Raw genomic sequence first — 27,168 nt, forward strand, 5'->3', positions numbered from 1 at the left:
TTTTTTTTTAAAAAGAAAGAAAGAGTTACCGTCTCGGAAACACAGGGGCAGTTAATCCCTGTCTTATAGGGTTGCTGTGAGTCAGAATTGACTCAGTGACAGTGAAATTTAGTTTTCTCATATCTACAACTCAGAAGAAAGACCTTGATGATTGAGAGTTTTTGTCATTTAGATGAAATTTAAAGTCTTGAGAGGCAATAGACTCATTTGAGGGCAGGCTGTAAAACGGTAAGAAGAACTAGAGCTGCATCCTGAGGAGCCTCAATACATTAAAGGTGAGGTACAGGAAAAGACACTTTTTTCTTTAGAAAGTAACAGTTAAAAACTAGAAGGAGAATAAATTCAGGAAATTGTGCTATTATCAAAGAAGATAAGTGTCTTGATGAGAAGATAGTGACTGAAAGTTATTCGTTGTTTTTAATAGCATGATAATTCTCAGGGAACTGAACAGATAGTAGTTTAGAGCATCTGGGGGAGCTAAAAGCCAGTTGAGCTTGGTTCAGGCAAGCAAGCTGGATGGTTTAGCAGGCTGAGTTTGGAGAGTAGGTGGTTTCTGATTATTTGAAGGTTCTGAATCAATATAGAAGACTGAAAGTGAAGCAATAAAGACAATCACATTGAGTGGGAAGGCCAGCCAATCCTCTTCTCAAGAAGTTAGATAAAATTGACCAAAGTAATTATTTCAGGAATATTCTGGAAAACAACCAAAGCTAATCGCTGCTAATTTGAGAAGCATCTATTCCTGAAAGCATTGGTGAACTTTGGTTAAGGGTAGGCATGCTTGTCTGGACTGCTCACAGCGCTCACTGTTCAGACGACACAGAGATGCTGCTGGGGCAGCACAGCCCACGAGAACTGGAGGCTTTAGTGCCTGTGTTATAAGCGTCTCAATTTGGAGCTGTGGGCAGTGCCCATGCCCAACACACTTCTTAATGGAATTGACCATCTTGGTGGTGTTTGAGAGGGGAAGAGACAGAGGTTCACTTAACCAGACAATGCACTTCTTATTTGAGAAACAGCTGGGGCCAGGTGTATGTACAATAGAGACCAGACATTGCCTGAACTAATTCCATACAAACGGCTTATCTAGTCACAGCACACACATCCAGAGAAGTCATTAATAACCCGGCAAAGAGTAAAAGCTACAGCAGTCTTGAAAATGGTTTAGAGTTTACAAAAATGCACTGGTAGGTATTGGAAGCCCTGGTATCTTGGCATGCTTCTGCACAGCCATTGACCACTAAGTGACACAGACACAGAGGTAAATGGAGGTAGTCCTGAGGAAGCCAGGCATAAAAATAAAAAGAATGGGGAAGACAGAGTTCTATGATTTAGCCAAAAGAGATTACTAAACAAAGCAATAAATAAGAAAGTAACAACAACGTGTGTGTGTGTGTGTGTGTGTGTGTGTGTAAAATCAGAGTACAAAGTTGCTGCACTATATTTTAAATGTTCAGTTTTCAATTACAAAAACAGATAGGAAAATGGGACCCATGCGTAAGGCGGCAGCGGGTAGGGGTGGGGGGTAATGGGTAATCAATCAGTAGTAAATGTTTTTAGGGAGCCCTGGGGGAAATAGTGGATTATGTACCAGGGTGCTAAATGGCAAATCCAGTTCAAACCCACTAGCCACTCCATTGGAGAAAGATGAGGCTTTCTGCTTCCGGGTTTTTTAATTGATCTTTATAGCTCTGAGGTTTACATTGAGGTCTTTAATTCATCTTGAGTTTAGTTTTATAACTGGAGTGAGGTATGGGTTCTGTATTATACATCTGCAAATGAAAATTCAATTTTGCTAGCACTGTTTTTTGAAGAGGCGTGTTTCAGCCCTCTGTCAAAAGTGAATTGTCTGTAGTTGGATTTATTCCTGAGTTCTCTGTCCTGTTCCATTGGTCTGCATGTTTATCTCTGTACTAATACCAGTTTGATTTTACTACCATGGCTATGGTGGCGGTGGTTCTGTTTCAGACTGGGAAATGAGAAATCTTCTACCCTGTTGTTGTTCTTCAGTTGTTCAGTGCTGTAGAGCCCGTCTGACGCATGGCAATAGTGTGTACAATAGAACAAAGCACTGCTGTGGCCTGTGGCATTCTCTCAATTATTATGTTTGTGCCCCTGTTGCAGCCCCTTTGTCAATTCATCCCCGTGAGGGGGGGGGTCTTCCTCTTTTTCACTGCCCGTTCCTTAGTGGTTCCTTAGTGGTTTGTCTCTCTACTTTCATGAAGTCAATGTTTATTTTTTCCTCTTTAATGAATGACACAGATCTTGATCAGAATTGCACTGTATTTATAAATTGCTTTGAGTAATATTTATAGTTTGTAACATTAGGCTTCCCATCTCTGAATATTGTATAGTCTTCCATCTTTGCAAGCCTCTCTTTCGGATACCCTAGGGTTCGTGCAGAAAGTCTGTGCAAGTCACCCTCTTATCAGACACTGATTTCTAGTCTAGCAATTACTTTAACTTTCATTGGACCAAACCCTTTGGGTGACCGAATGTGTGGAAATAATATGTCATGTCATAATTATATATCACATTTTGCATTTTAATTATCTTTGCATTATTTTTATTACTGTGCATTGTTGTCTTTGGTGATAGTAGGAACTGTGCCAGCATGCATATCTGAGGCCTTGGCTTTGAATAAGATAATCCTGCCACTGGTTTTCAACTGCTTAGTATTGATCAATTGTATCCTATGGCGTTTACATTTTATTAAGAGAACACAGAAAACACTGTTTTCTAGTAAAGTATGTTAAAAAACAGTAATTAAAAAAAAAACCCAGTAATTTCTTTTACATTGATCTCTCCCGGTGAACAGTCACCTGAATGGCTTAGCAATCCATTATAAAGAATGTGTAAATACAGTATTCAGTGTTATAATGTACAAGTATGTTACCTTTCAGTTATAACTTTAAATTGATGAAGATGTGGAAAGACATCTTATTTTCAGTTACTACAGTTTCTTCTCTTTACGTTAAGTAAGCAAAATCAAAACCAGGCTCCCTGCTATAGAGCTTGTTTGGGCTCATAGAGACCCTGTAGGATAGGATATCACTGCGTCTGCCAGTCCCTGAGGCTTTAACTCTTTGTAGGAATAGAAAGTCTCATCTTTCTCCTCCAAAGCAGGTGGTGGTTTTGAACTGTTGTCCTTACCGTTTGCAGCCCAGTGAGTAACCAACCCCTCTTACACCAGGGCTCCATTAAGTAAACAAGGAGTTATTAATTAAAAAATAAGAACATATTATTATACTAAAAAAAGCATTAATTATAGGTTGGGACATTTCTAATATTAGTAGCAAAATATAGATAGGTCTTTTTGGATTTATACATGTTTTTATGAATGAATAAAATTAAATATACATGACTTACTGTGATATAATAAAATCTTGGCTTTAATTGATCTTATCATTCTTTTTTTTTCCCCTCCCCAGGCGTATTTCATTAGCTAGTCCACGTCAACTTTTTAAAGCTTCTAATATGACCCAGCGATGGCAACACAGGGAAGTTTCAAATTTTGAGTACTTGATGTTTCTCAACACGCTAGCAGGTAATCTAACCTCACAAATTGATTTGTTTTTAACAATAAGTAATTAATTGTCGCATAGTTATTTTGAGTACTGCTATAAGTGGCTTATTTTTAGTACAAAAGTGACTTACTGAGTTTTTTGAAAGGAGCCCTGGCGGCACAGTGGATAAGTGGTTGACTGCTAACACAAAGGTTGGTGGTTTGAACCCACCAGGTGCTCCTCAGGTAAACAAGGCGGCAATCTCCTTCCATGAGGATCACAGCCTTGGAACCCCAGTAGGAGAGTTTGACTCTGTCGTGTAGAGTTGTGAAGAATCAGAATCGACTCTACAGCATCCAAATATTATAACCATTTCCACTATCACACATCTTTTTTTTTTTTTTAAAAAAAAGGTAGTTCAGGATATTAAAGTAGACAAGTGAAAATCCAATAAGAATATTAAAAATAGCTTTAACTTTTAGTATTGGTGTGTTAGACTGGATTGACTAGTACAGCAGTTCTCAACCTGTAGGTCATGACCCCTTTGGGGGTCGAACAACCCTTTCACAGGGGTTGGCTGATTCATACCAGTAGCAAAATTACAGTGATGAAGTAGCAATGAAAACAATTTTATGGTTGGGGGGTCACCACAACAAGAGGAACTGTATTAAAGGGTCGCGGCATAAGTAAGGTTGAGAACCACTGGGCTAGAGATACAAATCCAGAGATACTCATAAATGTGTAAGAAAGAGCTTTACATCCAGAAGTAATTCTATATCAAGAAGCATCTCAATCTAGTCCATCTCAAGTCTTTAAGTTCAATTCTAGTCCTTAAGACTCTTCAGACTCACGCAGCCACATGCAATGATGCAGCATGCAGGAAGAGTCCAGGCCAGCGCTGCAGATTCATGCGAGTTGGAGTTCAGTGGAAAACATGGCAGGGCTCCAATAGCTCTTTGGTGTCCAGGAAGGAGGGAGGGGAAGGCGGGGAGGGAGGGAGAGAGAACGAGCACATGGACAGACAGACGCCAGCCTCCAGGGAACTATATATCTTAGTTGCATTTCCAAGGGAGGTCACATGGCTGCAACCTGATTGAAAGGCTAAACTCTACCCATATCTTCTTACAAGTGTCATATTGGCACAGAAAACATAACTATCACAATTGATTTTAGAGTTTCCAGTTTTGTATTGAAATAAATAAGTTTCAAGCCTTTAATTTATAGCACAGGAAGAATAAAATCCATATACTATTTGAAGAACCTGTTAATAATAAAATTGGAAATGTGTTAACATGATGAAACAATGAAGCACCCACAACAAAAACCCCGGTAAAATATCAAATAACAAATATTTATATTATGACTTATATGAAACCTAAACACTAAATGGTCCCATTATAAGTCCTATGTTTTAGTTTTCTAATTCTCTATAACAAATACCACAAATGAGTGGCTTTATAAACAAAAGCTTACTTTCTTGAAGCTCCGGAAGCTAGCAGTTAGGATTCAGGGCACCATGTCTAGAAGAGCCCGTCTTTCCATTTCTTTTTCTCGATGCAGCTTCTATGCCATTCTTTTTATAATTCAGAAGTGCTTGGTTTGAAAGAGCTTCCTTCACATATCAGAGAAAACATCATTTTCAACTGTGATTCTATCCACTGGGATAGGGGTGAGGATTTGAACATATCACCTTGGCTAGACATAATTAAACCCATCACTGTTTAATATCATGTGATGTTACTGAAATTCTCCCAGTAAAGCTGTTTACTTTGAAAATGAGTAGAGAAAAAATATATAATTACTTTTGATTTGTGATAGACAAGTTGTTTTGGGGGAATATTTGAATGTTTATATAATTCTATAACCAATTGGTATGAGCGCAATAAAAGAAATGACAAGTTCTGTGGAAGGATTCTTTTATATTCATCCACTTAGTCAGAGTTAGGAGAAAATCAGGAAAATGTTTGTGTTGTAAGGACCTGTATGACTGAGTACCAGAAGTAGTTGGAAGATTAGAAACCATTCCATCTAAATGTGAGAACACAAGTAGGCCTTATGAAGTATGCGTACAGGACAGTTAACAGATTAGTTTGTGAGTGTGCAAAGTATACTCGTGTGTGCTTCCAACTTTCCTAGGGCTGCCACTACAGTATCACAAAGTAGGTCGCTTTAAAGAACAGATCTCCCCCCCCCACAATTCAAGAAGTCAAAAGTCTGAATTCAGGGCTTCACCTTTAGGGTGAGTTGTATTACCTCAGTTAGCTTCTGCCTCTCTGGCTGTCTCCTGACTTTTCTTGACTCCATAGATCCATCTTCACATGGCATCTGTCTTCTTCCCTGTATGCCTGTTTCCCCACTGTTCAGCATTAAGCCTTAGGTCGCTGCCTTAATCCTTAGGATCTCCTTAATGTAACAAAAGGAAGCTCTGATTTCCAAATCCAGCACTCTCCTGTGGATATCAACTCACGGAGACCTTTTGGGACAGAGTAGAACTACTCCATAGAGTTTCCGAAGATGGACATATTCATAGGGACTGGCTGCCACATCTTTCTTCTTTGGAGCTGCTAGTGAGTTTGAATCACTGCCCTTGTGGTTAGCATCCCAGAACTTAACCTAGTGGACTACAAAGTACGTGAACAGGTACAGGGGTTAGGATTTAAATATATTGTTTTGGGGGGCACAATTCAATCTATAACATAGGTTTAAAGATAATGAGAACGAAATCTAGAAAGGTAGTTGAAGACAATATTAATTTTTCTGTCAGTTTGAGTAAACTAAACTAAACGCGCTGCCATTGAATCGATGCCTACTCATGATGGCCCTATAGGAGAGGTTAGAATTGCCCCCGTAGGTTTCTGAGACCATCACCGTTTACAGGAATAGAAAGCCCTTGTCTTTAGCAGTTAATTTGCAATCGAACTTATAAGACGTTTTGGGGCACCATTATTAATATTAGAATTGTACGAAAAATTAACCTGAAGACAGTATGTAAAATTAATTGGACTGGCCAGTGACTAGCCAGAGAGCAAAATAAGGAGACAAGTTTGTGATAAAGGACTGAACTAGAGTTGCTACAGTGGGAATTTAAAGGAAGGAGTAGCTAAGGTGAGAATTCATAAGGTATAAACCATTTGACACACAGCTAACTGAAAATGGGGAAAGGAATGTTAGGAAAGACTTCCAGGCTTCTGGTCTGAATCAAGGGGGAAATAATGGTGCCATTAGTAGACAATCTCGTCATGAAACTTTGATCTAGGGAAAGATGGCAGTTCTATGGTCATTTCACTGTGCTAACAAGACATCCAAGTTAAGTTCTCAAAAAAATATTTATTGGAACTATGACTCAAAGACAGTATGCAGAATTTAGGGAGTGTACATTGGTGTTCAGCTGCATCTACAGGAACTCACCAAGAGAGAGGTGAGATTATCAAGAAACCAGTGAGAAGGTCTTGGGAAATCCTGCTGTGTATGAGAGAGGGAATAAAGGAGTGCAGAGAATAATAATCTGAGAATTTATTCAAGGAGTAGTAGAACTAAGGAAACCAAATAACCTGATAGAGGGGGAAAGCGAGAACGGTTTTGGTCACCTGCATGCTAACGAGACAAGGCAGAATTAAGAGTGAGTCCAGGTCAGGCTTGGGGACGTCATCTGGGGTCTGTTGGTGACTTGACAGGAGTTCGTTTAAAAAGTGAGGAAAGAGGGCAATAATAAAGACTGAATAGTTGGAGATGGAATGGGAACATTAGGTAGAGATTCCATTTTTGGTGGTTTTTTTTTTTAAAGTATTGATAGTGAAGGCAGATGACTTAAGGTAGGAATCAGAACCTATCGAAGGGAGGGTAATGACTCAGGTGATAGAGCAGGTAAGTTCAAGAGCTCAAGTAAAGGTATTATTCTTAGCAAAAAGAGATCCTGTCACAGACCCGAGGAAGGCAGGAGTCTTATGAAGAAGACAACTACACAGAGTTAGGTTAGACCTTGAGTCAGTTATTTTGAAAATCGTGTCTGTATTGACAAAGAATAACATTTCATAGTCTGCTGAGGATAAAGAATAAAGAAAATTTGAGTTTTCATGGTAAATAGAGTAAGGCTTAACAACTGGTAACTAAAAGGATTTTAAAAATAGTAGAGAGAGCTAAGAAACTTAAATGACAAGTTTAATGGACATAGTTTCATGTGGTGAATCTATTAATATATATTGATTGGGTGCACGTAATGATTATGGAAGTTAAAAATTTATGAAATGGTCCACTTTCAAATAGCTTCTTTGTGCCTACAATATCTTTTTAAATGTCCCTGACTATTCTATTTATTTTTAAACTTAAAAAAATCATTTTATTAGGGGCTCATACAACTCTTATCCATATATATGTCATATATATATGTCAGTTGTGTAAAACACATTTGTACATTCATTGCCCTCATCATTCTCAAAACATTTGCTCTCCACTTAAGGGCCTGGCATTAGCTCCTCATTTTTCCCCTCCCTCCCCGCTCCCCTCTCCCTCATGAACCCTTGGTAATTTATTGATTACTATTTTGTCATATCTTGCCCTCTCCGACGTCTCCCTTCACCCACTTTTCTGTTGTCCACTGGTGGAGTGAAAGGTTACAGAACAAACTAGTTTCCCATTCAACAACTTGTACACATTGTGTTCGATGACATTGATGGCAAATGCCAGAAAGTAGCAGACTCATCACATTTTCTCACTGTGTTCACCGCTTCTATGAATTTTATTTTTGCTGCCCCTTTCTGCCTTCTGTGCTCTTTTGGGAAGAAATGCTGCGCTTTTGGTCTTACATGGTTGGTTGGTCTGAGGGGTTCGTTCCTCTCTGCATGTCTGTAGTTTAGCTGAAAACTGATTCGTGGGGTGAGTTCCGGTCTTGCTTTGAAGGATGTGTAAGAGCCACAGTCTTGGGCTTACATCAGTCCTTGTCAAGCTAGTGAGCCTGGTCTTTTATATGATTTTGAATTTTTTTCTATCTTTTTCTCCCGTTCTATCTAAACCTTTCCCAGGCATTTAGTGGTCCTGATCAGAGCAGGTGGTAGTGATAGCTGACCACCATCTAGCTCTTCTTGTTTAGGGGTAGTAGAGGCTGTGGTTCCCACAGTTTTATATAATGATGTCTTTTTTTTAAATTGGTGCATTAACATTGATTTTTTTATAACGAAACATCCTTGCTTACCTGGTATGAATCCTCTAGATCAGTGGTTCTCAAACTTGGTCTCAACCCCTTTGGGGGTTGAATGACCCTTTCACAGGGGTCGCCCGATTCATAGCAGTAGCAAAATTACAGTGATAAAGTAGCAATGAAAATAATTGTATGGTTGGGGTCACCACAACATGAGGAACTGTATTAAAGGGTCGTGACATTAGGAAGGCTAAGAACCACTGGTCTAGATATGCATGATACTGTGTTGTCTGGGCTAGATTATTGTTGAGAATTGTGCGTTTGTATTTATAAGGGATACTAAAAATCCTCACTGCCGTCACTTCAATTCTGACTCATAGTGATCCCATAGGACAGACTAGAACTGCCCCTGTGCGTTTCTCAGACTGTAACTTTTTTTTCAAACTCTTTTATTAGGACACAATCCAGCCAATATACCATTCAATAGTATAGTCATATTAAGCCGTGTTGTACATTCACTACTATAATCATTGAAACACATTTTCTTTCTTCTTGTACTCCTTGATAGCAGCTCCCCTTTACCGGGCCCCCAGGAGCCCTTACTCTAGTTATGTCTTTATGGATTCACCCTAGAAAGACAGTGCTACATAAGATACTGCTGCTCTTTAAGGGAGCAAAAGCCTCAAATATCTCCTGCGGAGCAGCTGCTGGTTTCAAACTGTTGACCTTGTGGTAAGCAGCCCAGTTTGTAACCCCCATAGGGATATTGGTCTATAATTATAAAAAAAAACAAAAAACAAAAACATGTTTTTGCCTGACTTTGCTTGTTCTGTAGAAAGAATTTAAGAGTATTCCATCTTTTTTGATGTTCCGGGATTGAGTAGAATTAGGATCAGGATCAGGCCTTCTCTGAATGTTTAGTAAAATTCTCCACCAAAGCTGTGTAGGCCAGGACTTCTTGTTACAGGGGCAGGTGTTTGTGACTCAGTCATATTTTTTTTAACAAGTCTGTTAACATTTCTAGCTCATTCTCTGTCAACTTAGGGAAGATTGTGTTTGGGGAATTTGTCTATTTCTGGTATGTTTTCAATTTTTTTAGTACATTCCTTTATAAGAGTTAATTTTCTTTAAAAATAATATCAATAATTTATTTGAGATGGTTGTTTACATATAATGTGTGGAGCTATGCTACATGTTAAGATCCCCTCCATGCTATTATCTATGTCATATATAGAGTCTCATGATATTGTGATGCATTTCTCCCCAAATAGTTGAGATGTACTCAGTCACTACGTATAGAGTATAATGTAATCTAGAAAAGTCTAATCACACTGAGCATGTTCATCCTCTTTTTTATTTATTTTAGTAGGACAATAAACTTTTGATCGTTTAAGAAGTAGATGGATCAAGCTGAAGATTGGACTCTGCTAACATCTGCAGCAGAGGGAGAGGGAAATGGGAGTTGCTGTTAGCAGCTGCCCAGTCAGTTTGGGTGCATAGCCACGCTGTGTGCCACAGAAGCAAACACTGCCCATCCTGACCATCCTCACAATCATTGCTGTGTTTTAATGCATTGGTACATCTACTGTGTCAGCCAATCCTTTTGAGCATCTTCCTTATTATCACTAACCATCTACTTTACCAAGCATGATTGTCTTCTTCTACACGGACTGGCCTATTCTAATGACGTTTCTAAAGAACTGAAGACAAACTATTGCCATCTTCATTTCTAAGACGTATTCTGAAGGTACTTCTTTGAAGCCAGATTTGTTCATTCCTCTGTCAGCTTATGGTATATATTTAATACTTCTTTCCAATAATTTTAAGGCAGAATGTTTCCTTCAATCTTCCTTTCTCATTAATACTCTGGTTATCTGGGTTCCATGTCAAAATTACATACAGAAATGGATACAATCTAATCACATTTGGTTTTCTGCTACATTTCATGGTGGTGAGTAAATCTTCCTACCACAGACAGCATTGCGCTTCAGAATAGATGGTGAAGCGTCCTTTGTGACGTGGCTGCGATGCCGTTCCTGCGGGTTTGCCAGGGCCGGCACAGTAACCCATTTAATCAGCTGACTCTGGATGGCCAGTGCGAGTCCACTTCGCTCACTAATGCCTGGAATATCGATCTTTATGTGTAGCTTCCAATTTTCATATATTCCGACTTCATACTTCCCAAGTTCTAATTGTTAATCCGTCTTTGCAGCTGTCTTTTTCTCTTTCTTTCTTTTTTGTGAGTTTGTGCCCTGTCAGAAAATGATGTTCCTGAAGGCTTTACTCCATCTACATCATTCTGGTCTACTGTCGTTTTTGATCCTGGAGAAGGTCATCATGTTTCATAACAATCTCAAGGATTAGTGAAAATGAGGGAAAGCCTTCTTGTGATGGATTGACTTAACAATTGGGCTCAAATATACCAAAGATTGTGACGATGGTACAGGATGTGGCAGCATTTCATGCTATTGTGCACAAAGTCACCATGATTTTGAGATTAAATAAGGGAATACATGGAAACCATTGAGAATAATAGCTGGCACTTAATAACTGTTTGTCATTCTTACTGTTCTTTTAATAAAATATATTCCTAGATCTTAATACTGTGTTTCGTCATTCCAAGTTAAGATTTATTATTTTCCCCCCAACCAGGACGCAGTTACAATGACTTAAATCAGTATCCAGTATTTCCCTGGGTGATTACTAATTATGAATCAGAAGATCTAGATCTCACCTTGCCAAGCAACTACAGAGATTTATCTAAGGTAATTTTGCCTTAATCATCTGATATAGAATTATTTCCTATATAGAAATAATGTGCCAATTTTAATTTTCATATTCCTTTTAATCTTTTAACTGTAATTATAACATATATTTATCTTAAGTATTGTTAAGTTTAAGATATTGTAAATTTTAATATTCATTATCAACCTGATTAATTATAAATATGCATGATTAACTTGATTAACTATAATATACATCTTACTTTTTTTTTTCCACATGTGTTTTTAAGAAGCCATTATCAATGTCTTTGGCAGCTTTTTGTAAGGATGTTAATATTTGATAAAAGTGCATGAAGAAAGTCAGGAGACCTCAGTAGTGCTCCTACCTGAAGATGCGTGTCCACTACTATAGTTCTTGCCCATCTGATCCTTTCTTCAGTGCAACACAGTGGATCCTTTTTCAGGCTAATTTTATTTGAAACTCCAGTGCTTAAGCCTTTTTTTGATTCATTGAATGCAGAATAAATCTTTTCTTATTCAGAGCTTTGCATTTCTGCCTTTCCTGTTTTCTCTGTACTTTGTGAACAGTGCATTTTGTATGCCTCATGCACACCATTTTCCACTACTGTCTCCCATGATTTTCTCTGCCAGTTGCCATCCGGTCAATGCTGACTCCTTGTGACTCCATCTCGTGCAGAGTAGAGCTACATGCCTTAGGATTTCCAGTGCCTTTGGTCATTGTGGGTAAACCCTGTTGGCTCAGTGGTTGAATTACTCAGCTGCTAACCAGACAGTTGTTTGTTTGAACCCACAGTTTGCTCCACTGGTGAAAAGTGAGGCAATCTGCTAGCATAAAGATGGGTAGCCGTGGAAATTCTGAGGAGCAATTCTACTCTTTTCTATTGGGCTTCTGTGAATTGTAATCAACTCAACAACAGTGGATTTGAGTTTTTTAACCTTCCGAAGTCAGTCAGTGGTCCTTTCTTCCAAGATATGGTGGATTCTCCCTGCCAGCCTTTGAAACAATGTGCTTAACCTTTTGCACCACCAGGGAATCCTTGTTTGTTTCATCCTACCTACCAACTTCACCCACTGTCATTAAGTCAATTCTGACTTCACAACAGCCGTACATAAGGTTTCTGAGGCTGTTCCGTCTCTATAGGAGTTGCTGTGAGGTGCCATTTCATCAGTTTCAACTCAGAGGGACCCTGTCTGTGTCCCACAGAACAAGATGCTGCCTGGCCCTACATCGTCTTCACCATTGTTCTTACGTTTGAGCCCAGTGTTGCAGCCGTTTTGTTGAGTGCCTTGCTCTCGTTTGCTACCCTCCCACTTTTCCCAGTGTACGGTCCTTCCGGGACCCTCCCTCCTGATTACATGTCCAAAATGAGTGAGGTCTTTGCTTTTAAAGAGCATTATGGGTGTACTTCTTCCAAGACAGGTCTGTTTTGATTTGGGAAGTTCGTAGTACTTTTAATATTCTTTGGCGACCCCATCGTTCAAATGTCTTCCTTTCTTCAGTCTTCCATATTGGATGTCCAGCTTTCACATGCGTATGAGATGATTGAAGTACCATGACATGGTCAGGTGCACCTTGCTCTTCAAAGTATCATCCGTGTCTTTCAACACTCTAAAGAGGTCTTGTCCAGCAGATTGACCTAACTCACTGTGTCCTTTGATCTGTTGACTGCTACTTGCATGAGCATTGATTGTGAATCCAAGGGAGATGAAATCCTTGACAGCTTCAGTTTTTTTCTCTATCATGACGTGTTGCCTATTGATCCAGTTGTGAGGATATTTGTTTTCTTTACAATGAGTTGTAATCCATACTAAAGGGTGCAATTCTTGAACTGCATCAGCAAGTGCTTCACGTCCTCCTAGCTTTCAGCAAGCAAGGTTGTTATCTGCGTATTGCAGGTTGTTGATAAGTCTTCCTCTAATCCTGATTCTGCGTGCTTCTTCATACAATCCAGGTTCCAAGATTATTTGCTCAGCATACAAATTGAATAAGTATGGTGACGGGATGCAGCCCCGATGCACACCTGTCCTGATTTTAAACCAGGCAATATTTTCTTACTCTGCTTGCACAATTGCCCCTTAATCCATGCACAGTTTATGCAAGAGCACAATGGAATGTTATGGAATCCCCATTCTTTTCAAAGCTTCTCATACTTTGTTGAGATTTTGGCTCCCAGGGACTTGTTTTCACTTTGTTCAACTACAACCTGAACTTCCACATGAACAATTGATGGTCTGTTCCACCCTAACCCCTGGCCTGGTTTTACCTGATCATATTGAGCTATTCGATCATCTCTTTTATTGATGTGTAGTCAGTAAAATTTTATTTCTCTTTATTCCATCTGGAGTTCACCTTTATTTTTATTGCCTTTTTTGTTGTTGAATAAAAGCATGTACAATGAGGAAGTAATTGGTCTTGCAAGATTCTATCATACAATCTCTTGTTGTTTTTTTCTCTCACCAAGACTATATTTTCCAACTATTGTTCCTTCCTCCTTGTTTCCAACTTTTGCTTTTCAATTGCTTACATGCTTGATAAATTTCACACTGAAGACATTAGTATAATTCTTCAATTTCTGGATCTGTAGCTTTAGTGGTTGATGCATAAATTTATTTATTTCTCAAATCATTTTATTGGGGCTCATACATCTCTTATCACAATTCATACATCCATCGTTTGTGTCAAGCACATTTGCACATTTGTTGCCATCATCATTTTGAAAACATTTGCTTTCTACTTGAGTCCTTGGTATCAGCTCCTCATTTTCCCCCTCCCTCCCTGCCCCCTCTCCCTCATGAACCCTTGATAATTTAGAAATTATTATTTTGCCATGTCATACACTGTCTGACGTCTCCCTTCACCCACTTTTCTGTTGTCCATCCCCCAAGGAGGAGATTATATCTAGATACTTATGATTGATTCCCCCTTTCTACCCCACCTTCCCTCCACCGTCCTGGTATTGTTACTCTCACCACTGGTCCTGAAGGGATCATCTGTCCTGGATTCCCTGTGTTTCCAGTTCCTATCTGTACCAGTGTACATCACTGGTCTAGCTGGATTTGTAAGATGAATTGGGATCATGATAGTGGGGGGGAGGGGGGAGGCATTCTAGAACTAGAGGAAAGTTGTATGTTTCATCATTGCTACACTGCACCCTGACTGGCTCTTCTCCTCCCTGCTACCCTTCTGTAAGGGGGTGTCCACTTGCCTACAGCTGGGCTTTGGGTTCACACTCCACACACCCCCACATTCACAATGATATTAGTTTTTGTTTCTTTGATGCCTGATACCTGATTCCTTTGACACCTTGTGTGCTTCTTCCATGTGGGCTTTGTTGCTTCTGAGCTAGATGGACGCTTGTTTATCTTCAAGCCTTTAAGATCCCAGACGCTATATCTTCTAATAGCCGGGCTCCATCAGCTTTCTTCACCACATTTGTTTATGCACCTGCTTTGTCTTCAGCGATCATGTTGGGAAGGTGAGCATCATGGAAGATGCATAAATTTGAACAATAGCTGTATAGATTGGATTTCCTTATATGTGGATAGACTGTCTCCTTTAACAGACAGCGTTGTATTTCAAGATAGATCTTGAAGTGTCCCCGTTGACAATGAAAGCTAGGGCGTTCTTCCTGGTTGTGTCATTCCTGGCAGAGTGAAACATAGGAATTCCGATTCAAAATGGCCAGCACCAGTCCATTGCAGCTCAACCAACGCATTATCATATGTCCTAGCTTCATGCTGCAAACACTCCAAGTCTGATTGTTAATTGATGTTTGCAGCTGTTTCTTTTCATTTTAAATTGTAGGCCCTCAGCAAATGAAGGTACTGACGCCTTTCCTCGCACAGGCTTTACCTCCATCCAAGTCAGTATGATCGCTCTACTTTGACACGGCAGCTCCTCCTAGTCGCATTTGAGTGCCTTGTCACTCGAGGAACTCACCCTCTGGCATTATCTCTGACAGTGTTCTGCTTTATTTATGAGATTTCCAGTCACTGACATTGTGTTCATGCTATCCATAAGGTTTTCAGTGGTCATTTCCCCTCAAGCGGACAGCCCATTCCTTCTTTGTGGTCTGGAAGCGCTGCTGAAACCTGTTCACTTTGAGTGACTGCTATCTGGAATACCAGTGACATCAGCCTCAGCATCACAGCCACACACAAGCCACCACAGCACGACAAACCAACAGACAAGGAGGTGGTAAACAGTGAGGAGTAGACTAGCCTCATTGTTTTCCCTCGGGTGGGCTGGTGGGTCTGAACTGCTGCCCTTGTGGTGAGGTTAGCTGTCCAACTCTGATTCAACAACGCTACCAGGGCTCCATGGGTTTGCTTCGTAGGACCTGCTGAGTCTGCATTTTATATTCATTTTATATTCTTATATTTGGTTTGGTTTTTCTCCCCCAATCAACGTCATAATGTTGGAATTCTTGTTCACAATTTTGTTCTCCATATGCCTGTGTAGAGCCCAAAATATATTATGTACTAAATGAATTAAGTATATGTGACATTTTCAAATTACAATATATTTATTTTATCAGCTCTTAGAACTACAAAAACATGTAAAGAAAAGATGTTTAATTATTGCTAATTTTCCACAAAGCAATAAGGAATAATTATATTTTGCTGCCCAGTAAATGTCCTGGTGTTCGGTCCATTGTTTCAAACCTACCAGCAGCTGCTCCGTGGGGAACTCTGAGGCGTTCTCCTCTAAATGCTTCAGCCTTGGACCCTCTGGAGGATCACTCTGAATTGGAATCAACTCAATAGCAGTGTATCTTCTTTTCGTGAACCTGGCCATATTATCTATGCTGATTTTTTTAATTATAAATTTTTTTTCCTGGTATTTTAAAAGGCTCTCCTATTTTTTGTACCAGGCTATCAGATATTTCATTTTGACTCAGCATTTCTCAAACCTGATGCAGCAGTTGTGCTCAGTCCTCGAGTGTTGCTGTGAGCTGGAATCAAGTCAGTGGCAGTGCTGCTGGGAGACACACACTCACACGATGCGTGCACACACATTCATGTGTGCATATATGTATATCTGGCTGTATGGGCAAACATCTGTCATTGTAAGCAGAAGGATAAAATTCCCATGTACTAATTTCTCTGATTTAATAATTAACAAATTTTGGCCATTCTTTCATTTTTGTTCTCTTTTCACTTCTTTGAAGCACATTAAATCATTTCATCTTAAATTATTTCAATATATACTTCTAAAGTTAAGATACATTTTAAAACGTGACCGTATACCATTAACAAACCTGAAATAATAACAATTATAACTCAATTTTTTAATATCAGATATTCATTAGGTGTCAATTTTCCAATTGAATTACAGAAGTTGATAAGCATCACTGTTTTAAAATCTTTAAGTTTCAGTGATGGCAATAACAAAATTCAAATATGATGAAGGGAAAAGTGAACACTCTATTGGTAGAAGGCTATGGAAGACGGTGGGATCCCAAAACCTATCTGCAGAGTAACTAGTCAGATTAAGTCCCTAGCAGACCCCCTCTAGCGACAGGCCAGGGTCTCAAACAGCCTTACTACCAGACAGAGACCGTTGTCATCTTGATTAGGCTGGATCGAGCTTGATACTTGGCCAGCTGACCTCTCTGTTTACCCAACCTGAATTTGTTCTAGGTGCAAGTACCTCTTACGTGTTCCATAACAATAGTTTCTTCCCTTGCTTTTAAATATTTAGGGTGCTCTTTTGTCTCTACTCAATATTTGGATTTTTATCTTTATATTATTATTAATTTATCTATACCACTTTTTTTGATTTTGACTTTTGTTGTCTCTGGTTTCCCAGAAGGAGTGGATGCATAGAGATAATAACAGATGCAATGGTTTATCGGGGAGGTAGGGGTCGGGGTGAGATAGAGGGAGGACGAAGGGATTTCAGGAGTAAACAATGAAGGCGCGAGGCGGGGAGGGAGCACTGGAACTGACTGTGATCACACAATGCATATTAAAGGTGATTCAACCATGGCGCTGGGGGTGTTTGAAAATGGGGCATGTTGTGAAATTGGTTGTGGTTGTGATTGTACAATTCTTCGTGATTGAACTATTGAATTGTATGATATGTGGATTAGATGTCAACAAAAATGTGGGGGAGGGGAATCCATAAGTTTCACCTCCCATCAGAATTGGAGGGCAGAAAATGGAATAGTGGAACAAGTGTATAACCAGCAGGGCTGGAAGTATGGGGTAAACTCCAACACTCCAGCCCTGGTCTTAGCTAACAGTCTCCTTGTCTTTAAAGGACCAGTGAGCTGTCTGTTACAAGTCATTCCGTTTTTCGAAGATGGGCGTCTGCTAGTACTAAATGTAGAAATTTAAATATTGATTGAAATAAGTGAGTTTAAAATTATCAATATTGCTTTAACTAACAAACAATATCTCATATTTGAAATTTGTTCTCTTGCATATATAAAATAGTAAGGATGGTTCTCTTTATAAAAATATTTCATTTTTTTCCATGATGAGGTCTGACATAATGTTTGCAATGTGATTTAGTTTTCATATGTGTTTTATACACATTTTCATGAATGTATCACATACATGAAATTAGCTGTAACTGAATTGTATAATGATTATAATAGAATTATATTAAACTTTATACCATGCCATACATTTAGGCAACATTATTACTTATTTTAAATAAATTTGTGAAATTCTAAGAAACATTGTACATAAAGCTCAATTTAGAAAATAAACAGATCTAGTTCCCATTCTTAAGTAAGTAATGCAGTCTGACTAGCTTAAAAACGTATTGAATTATTTATACATATTTATGTCCGTTTAATTTCCCCAAAGCTAGTTTTCAGCCCTTGATACAAAGCCACAATTTTATTTGGTAATTTTTTCCCATGCTGCTCAGGGAATTTTCTTTCTGAAGCTGGATGTGTGTCATCAGCACCCCTCTTTTATCTATTCCGATCATGCTTTGAGGAGAAAGGCTGACTGGAACAATGTAAAAAAATGTTGAAGGCATAAAATTTCATTGCCGGTACAGGATTCCTTTAAAAATAATTAGATGTTTATTGATTATATACAAATTGCTCTTGTCAGTATGTGGTGAAGACCGAAATTACTTTAGTCTGAGAATATGATGAAAATGAAATCTTACATAGAAAAACGTCCTCATCGTTTGAACTTGATCCTCCCCACTTCCCTATGTTCCTGGCTGTTTTTTCAGTCGTCTAAAATTCTGAGTCATAAGAAGGCGGTTCTAACTAGACATAGAGTTTGGAGTGACATAAATCCATGTTTTGTAGAGATTGATTTTATATTTTGACACCTTTTTGAAGAGATAAGAATCAGCATTCTGTTTGGGTCTCTTGTTTATAAGAGATTGTAATTAGGGCAGGATTTTATTTACAACATGTCATACTACAGAAGGAACTGGTGATGGCTGAGTCTTGGTATTCAGCTTTCTCTGTAGACCATCGAGGATTTTGTTTCAACTCTGATTTGTCTCCCTCCTCCCTCCCTACTCTTAGAGGGTGGGTAGACCAATTTTCTAGAAGAAAAAACTAAGACAATCTGAGACAATAATTTCTCTTCTAATTGATCACCATATCTAATTTTGAATATATGCGATATAGAGTATGTATGTGTATTGCAATCTGGATGTGCAGTCTTGAAAAAGAAAAACTAGACTGTTCTTCGATTACAATATAATCTATATTTTTAATTCCAAATAAGAACTCCATGATCTCAGCTATACATTTCTGAGGAGAGGAACTTCCCACTTTATTATTAATAGCTCTATTCACAAATGTTGAGGACCTACTCTGCATGCCAGCTCTTGTCTAAGTGTTTTACATGTTGTAACTCATTTTCCCTTCACGGCTTTCCTAAAAAATAAGGTTATTGTTACCTTTTACAGAGGTAGAATCTTAGGCACCTTGAAGTTAAACAAGTTGCCCGAGATCACATAACTAGCTTGTAGAATCAGAATTATAACACTAAGCCAGTGTTTTTTGAAACCATTGTTCTCAGTTAGCATTTTTAAATGAGTGTAATCGTTTTGCATAGCACATAAAAGAAAGGAAATAGTGTGTATTGTACAGATCTCTTGCTTAAGGTGTGTGTGTGTGTGTGTGTGTGTGTGTGTGTGTGTGAGAGAGAGAGAGAGAGAGAGAGAGAGAAGGGATGGGTTGAGAAACATTACAAAATGTGTACTGCTTTCTACTCTGGGCACTAATTGCTGCATCTTTTTAAATGTCTGTCTGCTTTTCATCCCTCATGCTGACATAGGAGGTAGAGGATAACCTGCATTCTATTGCTTGAAAATGGAAACAATTTTCTGTTGCTGTTTTTGTTCTCTTTTCCCGAGATTAGAATTGGTGCTTTTTTAAGGGGACATTTTTGTTTTGTGAAAAAAAACTGAATGTCTGGTTAAAGCTGGAGCATCTCTGATGTTGCTGCTCAGATGTTGTTAGTTTACTAAGTACCACCTTGAGCCAAGGACTGTTAGTGTGTAGAGATTTAAAAGACTAAAAAGCAGGTAGATACTACAGGACTAGTGGGAAAACAAAACAAGACAAAAACCTACAAATGTGAGGAAAAATAAGTACAATGCAAATTGTATGTTTTTTAATTGCAACTCTTACTCTTAAGATGCTAGACAATACGGAGAGTTTGAAGTAGAAGGAAAGCAAGTATCCTCTGTGTTTCTCCTTGGGAGTGCAAGCACGCTGTGAGCTTCGTGACAGCAGCACAGAAGCACCAACAGTGCGGGGTGTGCAAATGCCCTCATACCAGGGGCTCTTGGGCCCTGCCTGGCAGAATAGGAATCGGAGCAAGTTTGACTATCATCCTGGCTTCTTTAAACTCTGTTTATATCGTGGCCCAGGTTCTGAGACTCCATGTTCGCTTTCTTGTGTATTGTTGAAAGAAAACAAGCCTATGTTACAGTGCTGTTCCATGTAGACTCTGTTAAGTCAGCAGCTCCCAATACACAAATCTGAATCCAAATGTTTCTGAATAGTACGTTCTGAGCTAACTGAAGAGCGCTTCATAACAAAGCTATACTGAATTTCCTTATTGGTTGCTGAATTGCTACTGTTTGTTCTTAGTATACATTGCATTTATTCATATTCTCTCTTTTTCTTTCGCTTCCTCGTCCCCTCCTTCTCTCCTCTTGTGTCCCCCGGCACAACAGAAAAGTAAAGGTTTTCCTTTTACCGTTTAGATGTGTAGTTTTATATGTTAAATACTTCCCTCTAACACATGCACATTTAATATACAGCATGCATCTTGACCTGGAATTGACTACCGACATTTAGCTGTTGTTGATCAGACAGCACTTCTTTATCTCCTTAAGTTTTAAGTGCTGTTTCTGACGAATGCCAGTCCTTTTAGCCTGCTCTAAAAGATACACTGGCAATCAATATACCATCTACATGTCACTGAGCAGAGAGAACGCTTTTTTTTTCTTTCTTTTTTTGAGAGGGGGGCACACAATATTGTTTAAACATGATAAGTGCTATGACTTTTTGTTTTTCTATTTATTGGACTTGTGTTAAACCGAACGAATTCAAGCTTTAAAAGGTGATCTGGGAAACAGGATAAGTTTGTAGCAATGTGAAGGAACCCATAACACTTGCCTTCTCTTAAAACAGACTGTATGTAGGCTATTTCTTTTCAATCTGTTCAGCAACGCTGTGAGAAATGTGCTTTAAAAATTTTTTTTTATTTCACAGATCAGGAAACTAAGAGTTAGTGGAACTGAGGGATTTTCCAGGGTCATGCATGTTTCAAGTGGCTGAACTAGGATGGAAACTTAGATGTGCGCATTTCATTGAACTAGGTGACCTAAGCTATAACCACAATGAGTGTCTTTGAGTGAATACTTGCACTTATATTTACTTCTTTCCATAATCCTACTCCCCTTTTCCCGAATTTGGAAAAAGTCGAAAGATGTACTTTTTGGAGAAACTGTCCTGGAGACGGTCCTGATCTGAGAACACAAAGGGCACCAGAGAAAGGGTTGAGGGGAAGGGATGGAAACCAGGAAGATTAACGGAAAGCTTTTAAGTCCTAACCGGTGAAGGCACCCAGACCCCGTTTGCTGTCATGCTATCAGCACCCTGGCAGCCAGGCTTAGAGCAGAAGATTGTAGTAGTGCTCAAGGAAAAAACACCCACCCACACAATACTAACATCCAGGAGCCCTATTTGCAGCTCACCAGCTGGTCCACTAGTTTACTCGAGAATAATTCAGCCAGCCCTCGTCGTGCCTCAATCTTAAACTGAAGGCACCGCCAAATATTAGGAAGCATTCAAAGACCATCTCTAAGGTGAAAGACGACAGAGATTGAGACAAATAGAAAAGAGGAAAGACGCCAGAAGACGTAGACAATTTAGGAGGCCAGGAGAGAAGCAGACACCTCAGAGCAATAACAGAAAATTGCTCCATTGGAAAACTCCTAATCATATCACAAGGAAGAAATGTTATAAAAGTTAATGAGAGTGCAAAGTAAGCGTAGACTCGTCTTCCAAAAAGAGCAGCTTGACAGGAAGAGGAGGGAAGCAAAGAAAGGTGACATCAGGCCAGAGCAGCAAAGCTTTGGATTCCAATAGACATGAGTGAGTCGGCCACCATCAGTATGTAGAGGCCTTGGGAAAGTTATTTAATGTTTTGAGAGCAGAAAATTGCTATTTGTATTATATAAGCCTAGGAAAAAAATCGGTGCTCCTTTTCAAAGTTCAGGATACATTGAACATAGGTATTTGAGATCATATATGTTCATGGATGTTGTGATGCATTTAGGTCTGACTGGTTTTGCTTTTACATTAGGAAAATATCTGTTGAAGTTGGTTTAAGGGACTCAAATATTTTTTAAATCCACATCTATCAAGCAATGACACTCTGTATAGTAGATAGGTTTTCTACCAACAGTGTCCACTAGGAGTTTTTAAATAACTTTACACTTAATTTGAAGTCACCTCCATGGACATTCCCTTTTTTAACATTAGTTAGAAAATGATAAACTGATGCAGCATAAATAGATTGTGGTTAATATTAATGTCAGGACGATGAATAATCATAACATGTGCCACCAACACAATGCCAGTCAGTAGTCCCTCTCTAAGCTAAGTATGTATCTCTCATCATCCTAACTTGCTGTGGTGTGGAGTGGCCATTTATTTTTATTGATAAATGAGTTGTATTGTTTGTATGGCATTACTAGTTTTATCCCATAGTTCAGTATTTGGTGTACTCACTCAGGTGGCTCAAGAGTTGGAAGCATATGCCTACCACATGTGTACATAAAATTGTTTTCAAAATACCTAGAAATTTAGTTTTTCTGTTTTGCTTGTAGATAATAAATAGTATCACTATACTTCAGATTTCCATCTGGAAATTTTATTATTTTTTTTTTAGACATTAAGCTCTTTAGCACTTGGAGTTGCATGAGTCAGAGTTGAGTCTGTTTTTTGCTCTTAAATAAAGTAGTGGGACATCTGAAAAACCCGCATACAAAGAGCTTTTCTTAGTTGTATTTCCCTGGGTTATTTGAATATTATATTTTACATGTATAGGTATTATGTGTTTTATAGTTGGAAATATAAAACTTTTATCTTTTATTTTGTCCAAGTAAAGGTCAAGGCATCCTGTTTATATTGAATACATGTTCTTATTCAAATAATGATTGTTAAATAAAATGTGCTGGGATATTCTGTGTGCCAGACTCTAAAGAAATGGCAGAAGCAAAGATGAAAAAACCCAGTCTCTACTTTCACAGTTTTCAATTAGGCATACGTTAGTTAGCAATTTAAAGATTAATCAGAAAACACCATATGACTTATTTTTAGACTGTCACTATGAGATGAGGAAATCTTTTTTTTTTCTTTTGGACTTTATTGTGAGTACATGATCTATTATTTGGACCAGGTTTTTAGATATGGAAAGGGTAAATATAGAAAACAATGGCATTTTTAAATGCTCTCTGATTTATACTATTTGAAAGTAACAAGTGAACATAGATGAAATTAGGATATACTGATAAATCAAACAAATAAACAAAAAATAATCATAATCTCCCACTTAATGAACAAACTAAACTCACTCCTACTGAGTCAATTCCAATTTACAGTGACCCCACAGGACAGGGTAGAATTTCCTCATTTGGGACTCCAAGGCTTTAATCTTGATGGGAATAGCCAGCCAGCCTCATCCCTCTCTGGAGGAGCAGCTTGTGGGTTTGAACCAATGACCTTGTGGTTAGTAGCTCAGTGCATAGACCCTTACGCCACCAGGACACTTTTCTGCCACCTAAAGAGTACCACATTGTCTGTCTTTTCAGATATTTTCCATACATCTATAGATAAACAAATATTTATTTTTTTACCTAAATAAAATGATATTGGTAAAAAATAAATTTGTAAGTAAGGGACTTTGTAGATTCCCTTATTCCATTAGTGATCATCTTTTCAAGTCAATGTATGTTTATTTTTTCTAATACGCATCCATGTTCACATTTTCCTAGTTGCTCTGTACTCTTGGTTTATTTAAACCAGGATCCAATGCAGGACTACACATTGCCTCTGATTATTATATTCCTTAATTTTTCTTTAGTCTAGCACAGCCTCTTCTCCTTACCTTTGAAAAAATATTCCTAACTTCTTGGAGGGCAGAAAAAAGTCAGTTACCCTGAAGAAGACCCCACTTCTACATTTTTCTCATTGTTACCTCCGCTTTCTTCAAACTTCAAATAATTTCTAAAGGATTGGTGGGTTCAAGTTAGACATTTTTGTCTAGAATATGCCATAAATCCAAACTGATGGTCTTTCACTCTTTGCACATGGAATTCCAGTTGTTCCAGCACCCTTTGATGTTAACACTGGGAGTACATTGACTCTTTGACCATTTTTAATAAAAATAATGCTTAATCTTCCAATCCATGAATATGTTATGTTCTCCATTTATTTAGCTCTTACCACCCCACCCTCTGATTTCTCTCCAATATTAGTAGCTTTTAGCATACAAACATTATATACCTTCTAATTTATTCCTAAGAATTTCTTGGTTTTTAATGCTCTTATAAAATCTTCAAATCATGGTGTCCATTACCAATATACAATTGGGTTTTCTATATTGACCTTATATTTTGCAATTTTGCTAAACTTAGTCGTTTATGGTAGTAGCCTTTTATACAATGGGGATTTGCTACACAGAGAACAATGTCACTTCAGAATAAAGACTGCTCTATTTCTCCCTTTTAAATGTTGGCTTCTATTCACTCATATCATCATTCAATTAATAAAAATGATAAAATGCCAACTACTCATTCAATAAATAAGTGAAATAGTTGTTGGCAGTCACCATGATTAACATTCTAATCAACTATACAAGCAAGTTTTGAAGAATTAATGTTTGCGTCAGTGTCTCCCTATAGTTCTTGCCTCAAGACGCGCTGTAATGCTAAGTAGAAGTGCTGAGGGCTCCTTGTCCATGGTTTTCAGGATGAAGCAGTAAAAGTCTTCAACAATCAAGGATGATCTTAGAGCATTTTGGTTTGTGTTTTCAGATTAAGAAAAATTTCTTATATTCATATTTTGTTGAGACTTTTTACCGATTTTGGAAATGAAATTCCGTCACATGCTTTTTATGATGGTAATTATGCTTGGTAACACACTCTTTGGTGTGTTAATATGGTGAATCAGATGGGCTGGTTGGTTTTTGAGTGTTGAATCCTGAATGTTTATCCTAGGGTAATCAACACTTGACTATGATATAGTAATATTCTTATAAATGGCTGTATTTGATTTGCTAATCTTTTTTAAAAGAATGTTTATATCTCTGCTCATGAAGGATACTGGTCTGTAATACCTGTGTATGGTTTTGGTATGAAGGTGATGAAAGCTGGATAAAATAAGTTTGAAAGCTATTTCCTTTAGTATTTTGGGGACAAGATTGTACAGAATGGTTATTACCCCATCATTTTTCATTACTTTTTAGTCTATTTTTTAAGTGCTTGCTGGAATTCATTATTGGAACCATTTAAGCTAACATTTCTATTTGTGGCAAGGCTTTTAAAGTGCTAATTGAATATGCATTTTATTAATAGATATGGGGTATTCAGGTTGTCTCCTGGTTCTTGGATATGTTTTGATAGTCTGTCACTTTCACAGAGTTTTCTTTCTTTCTTTTTTTTTAACTCAACTGTTATCTCTCAATATTCTGTATATTGGTTGAGATAAGCTGGTGGTTCTCCTGTTCTGTATGATGTCAGTTGAGGCTTCAGGGGGATATCCAGCTGTGTAATACGGCTCCCTCACGTGGGTGGTGGGTGGTGTTGGCTGTCAACAAGAGATCCATTGGGACTGTTCCCTTCCATGACCTATGGATATGATTTAACTTACAACTATCTTTCAAGAGTCAGGAAAAGCCCTGGGATGAGAAGCCATTGCATTCAGGGGGCATTGGCCAAAGCCAGATATCTAAAGGATCTTCTTCTGAAACAGTGACAATAACATGTTGGACTCAAGAACTGGTTGAAATGAAAGTTTTCTTGTATAATCTTAAAGTGTACCTTCTTTAATTCTTGATATTGTAATTTGTTCTCCCTCACTCTCTTTCTTTTACCTTGATCAGTCTGGTGAAAGATTGTTTTTCAATTTAAAATTAAAATAAACGTTTCCACTGGCTTTATTTCCCATTTCAGTGATGTTGCTTTTCTTAATATCTGCTTTTTATTTTTATTTTCTGTGGATTTAATCGCTCTTTAATTTTAAGGTAGATGTTTAGATTGTTCATTTAAGATCTTTCTTCCATTTTAATATAAGCATGTTGCACATATTTCCCTAAGCATTGATAGTGCAATGCTCAATAAATTTTGATATGTTTTTATTTCATTCAAATACTTTCTTTGAATGAAACAAATTTACTTTCTCTTTGACTATGGATTATTTAGCAGTACGTTGCTTAAATGAGATATATCTGGAGATTGATCAGGTATCTTTTCTGTTGTCGATTCTATTTTAATTTTATTATGGTCAGGGAATATACATTGTATCATTTCATTTCTTTAAAATTAGTCAGCATTTCTTACATGAGTGAGAGTGGGGTCTATTATGAACAGTGTTCATGAGTACGGCAAAAGTAGGCATTCTTCTGTGCTGCACAAAGTGTTCTATAAATGTCCATTGTGTCAAGTTGGTTGATAGTGTTGTTCAAGTTTTCTATATCCGTACAAATTTTTTGCCTACTTGTTCTATTAATTACTTTCGAATGAGAGATGAAGTCTCCAATTATGTCTTGAATTTCTTCACATTTGTTCTCAGGTTGTATCTATTTTTTGTTTTATTATTTTAAAATTTTTGTTTGGGGCATGTATACACTGGTTATAGTTTCTTGATCAATGGATTTAAAAAAATTTATAATGTACTTCTGTTTTTAAAAAAATCATTTTATTGGGGGCTCATACAATTCTTATCACAATCCATACATCCATCTATTGTGTCAAGCACATTTGTACATGTGTTGCCATCATCATTATAAAAAATTTGCTTTCTACTTGAGCCCTTGATACCAGCTTCTCATTTTTCCCCCTTCGTCCTGACTTACCCCTCCCTCATGAACCCTTGATAATTTATAAATTATTATTATTTTGTCATATCTTACACTGTCCGGCGTCTCCCTTCACCCAATTTTCTGTTGTCCATCCCCCAGGGAGGAGGTTTTATGTAGATCCTTGTAATCAGTTCCCCCTTTCTACCCCACCTTCCCGCCATCCTCCAGGTATCACCACTCTCACCACTGGTCCTGA

The 27,168-nt window shown here is 38.1% G+C and overlaps 1 protein-coding gene across 1 annotated transcript in view; it reads left to right on the forward strand.

Annotated features, from left to right (window-relative positions):
* The window catches only part of LRBA (LPS responsive beige-like anchor protein), a 752,417-nt gene that overhangs the window by 526,850 nt on the left and 198,399 nt on the right, over nucleotides 1-27,168 (forward strand). Inside the window, exons 41-42 of the mRNA XM_045295806.1 lie at nucleotides 3,432-3,547; nucleotides 11,293-11,405. Coding sequence (XP_045151741.1) covers nucleotides 3,432-3,547; nucleotides 11,293-11,405 — 229 coding nt within the window. The remainder of the gene's footprint in view (nucleotides 1-3,431; nucleotides 3,548-11,292; nucleotides 11,406-27,168) is intronic.

Source organism: Echinops telfairi, unplaced genomic scaffold (genome assembly GCF_000313985.2).
Source record: "Echinops telfairi isolate 266 unplaced genomic scaffold, ASM31398v2 ScPeMD7_5868;HRSCAF=6743_1, whole genome shotgun sequence".
NCBI classification, from domain to species: Eukaryota; Metazoa; Chordata; class Mammalia; order Afrosoricida; family Tenrecidae; genus Echinops; species Echinops telfairi.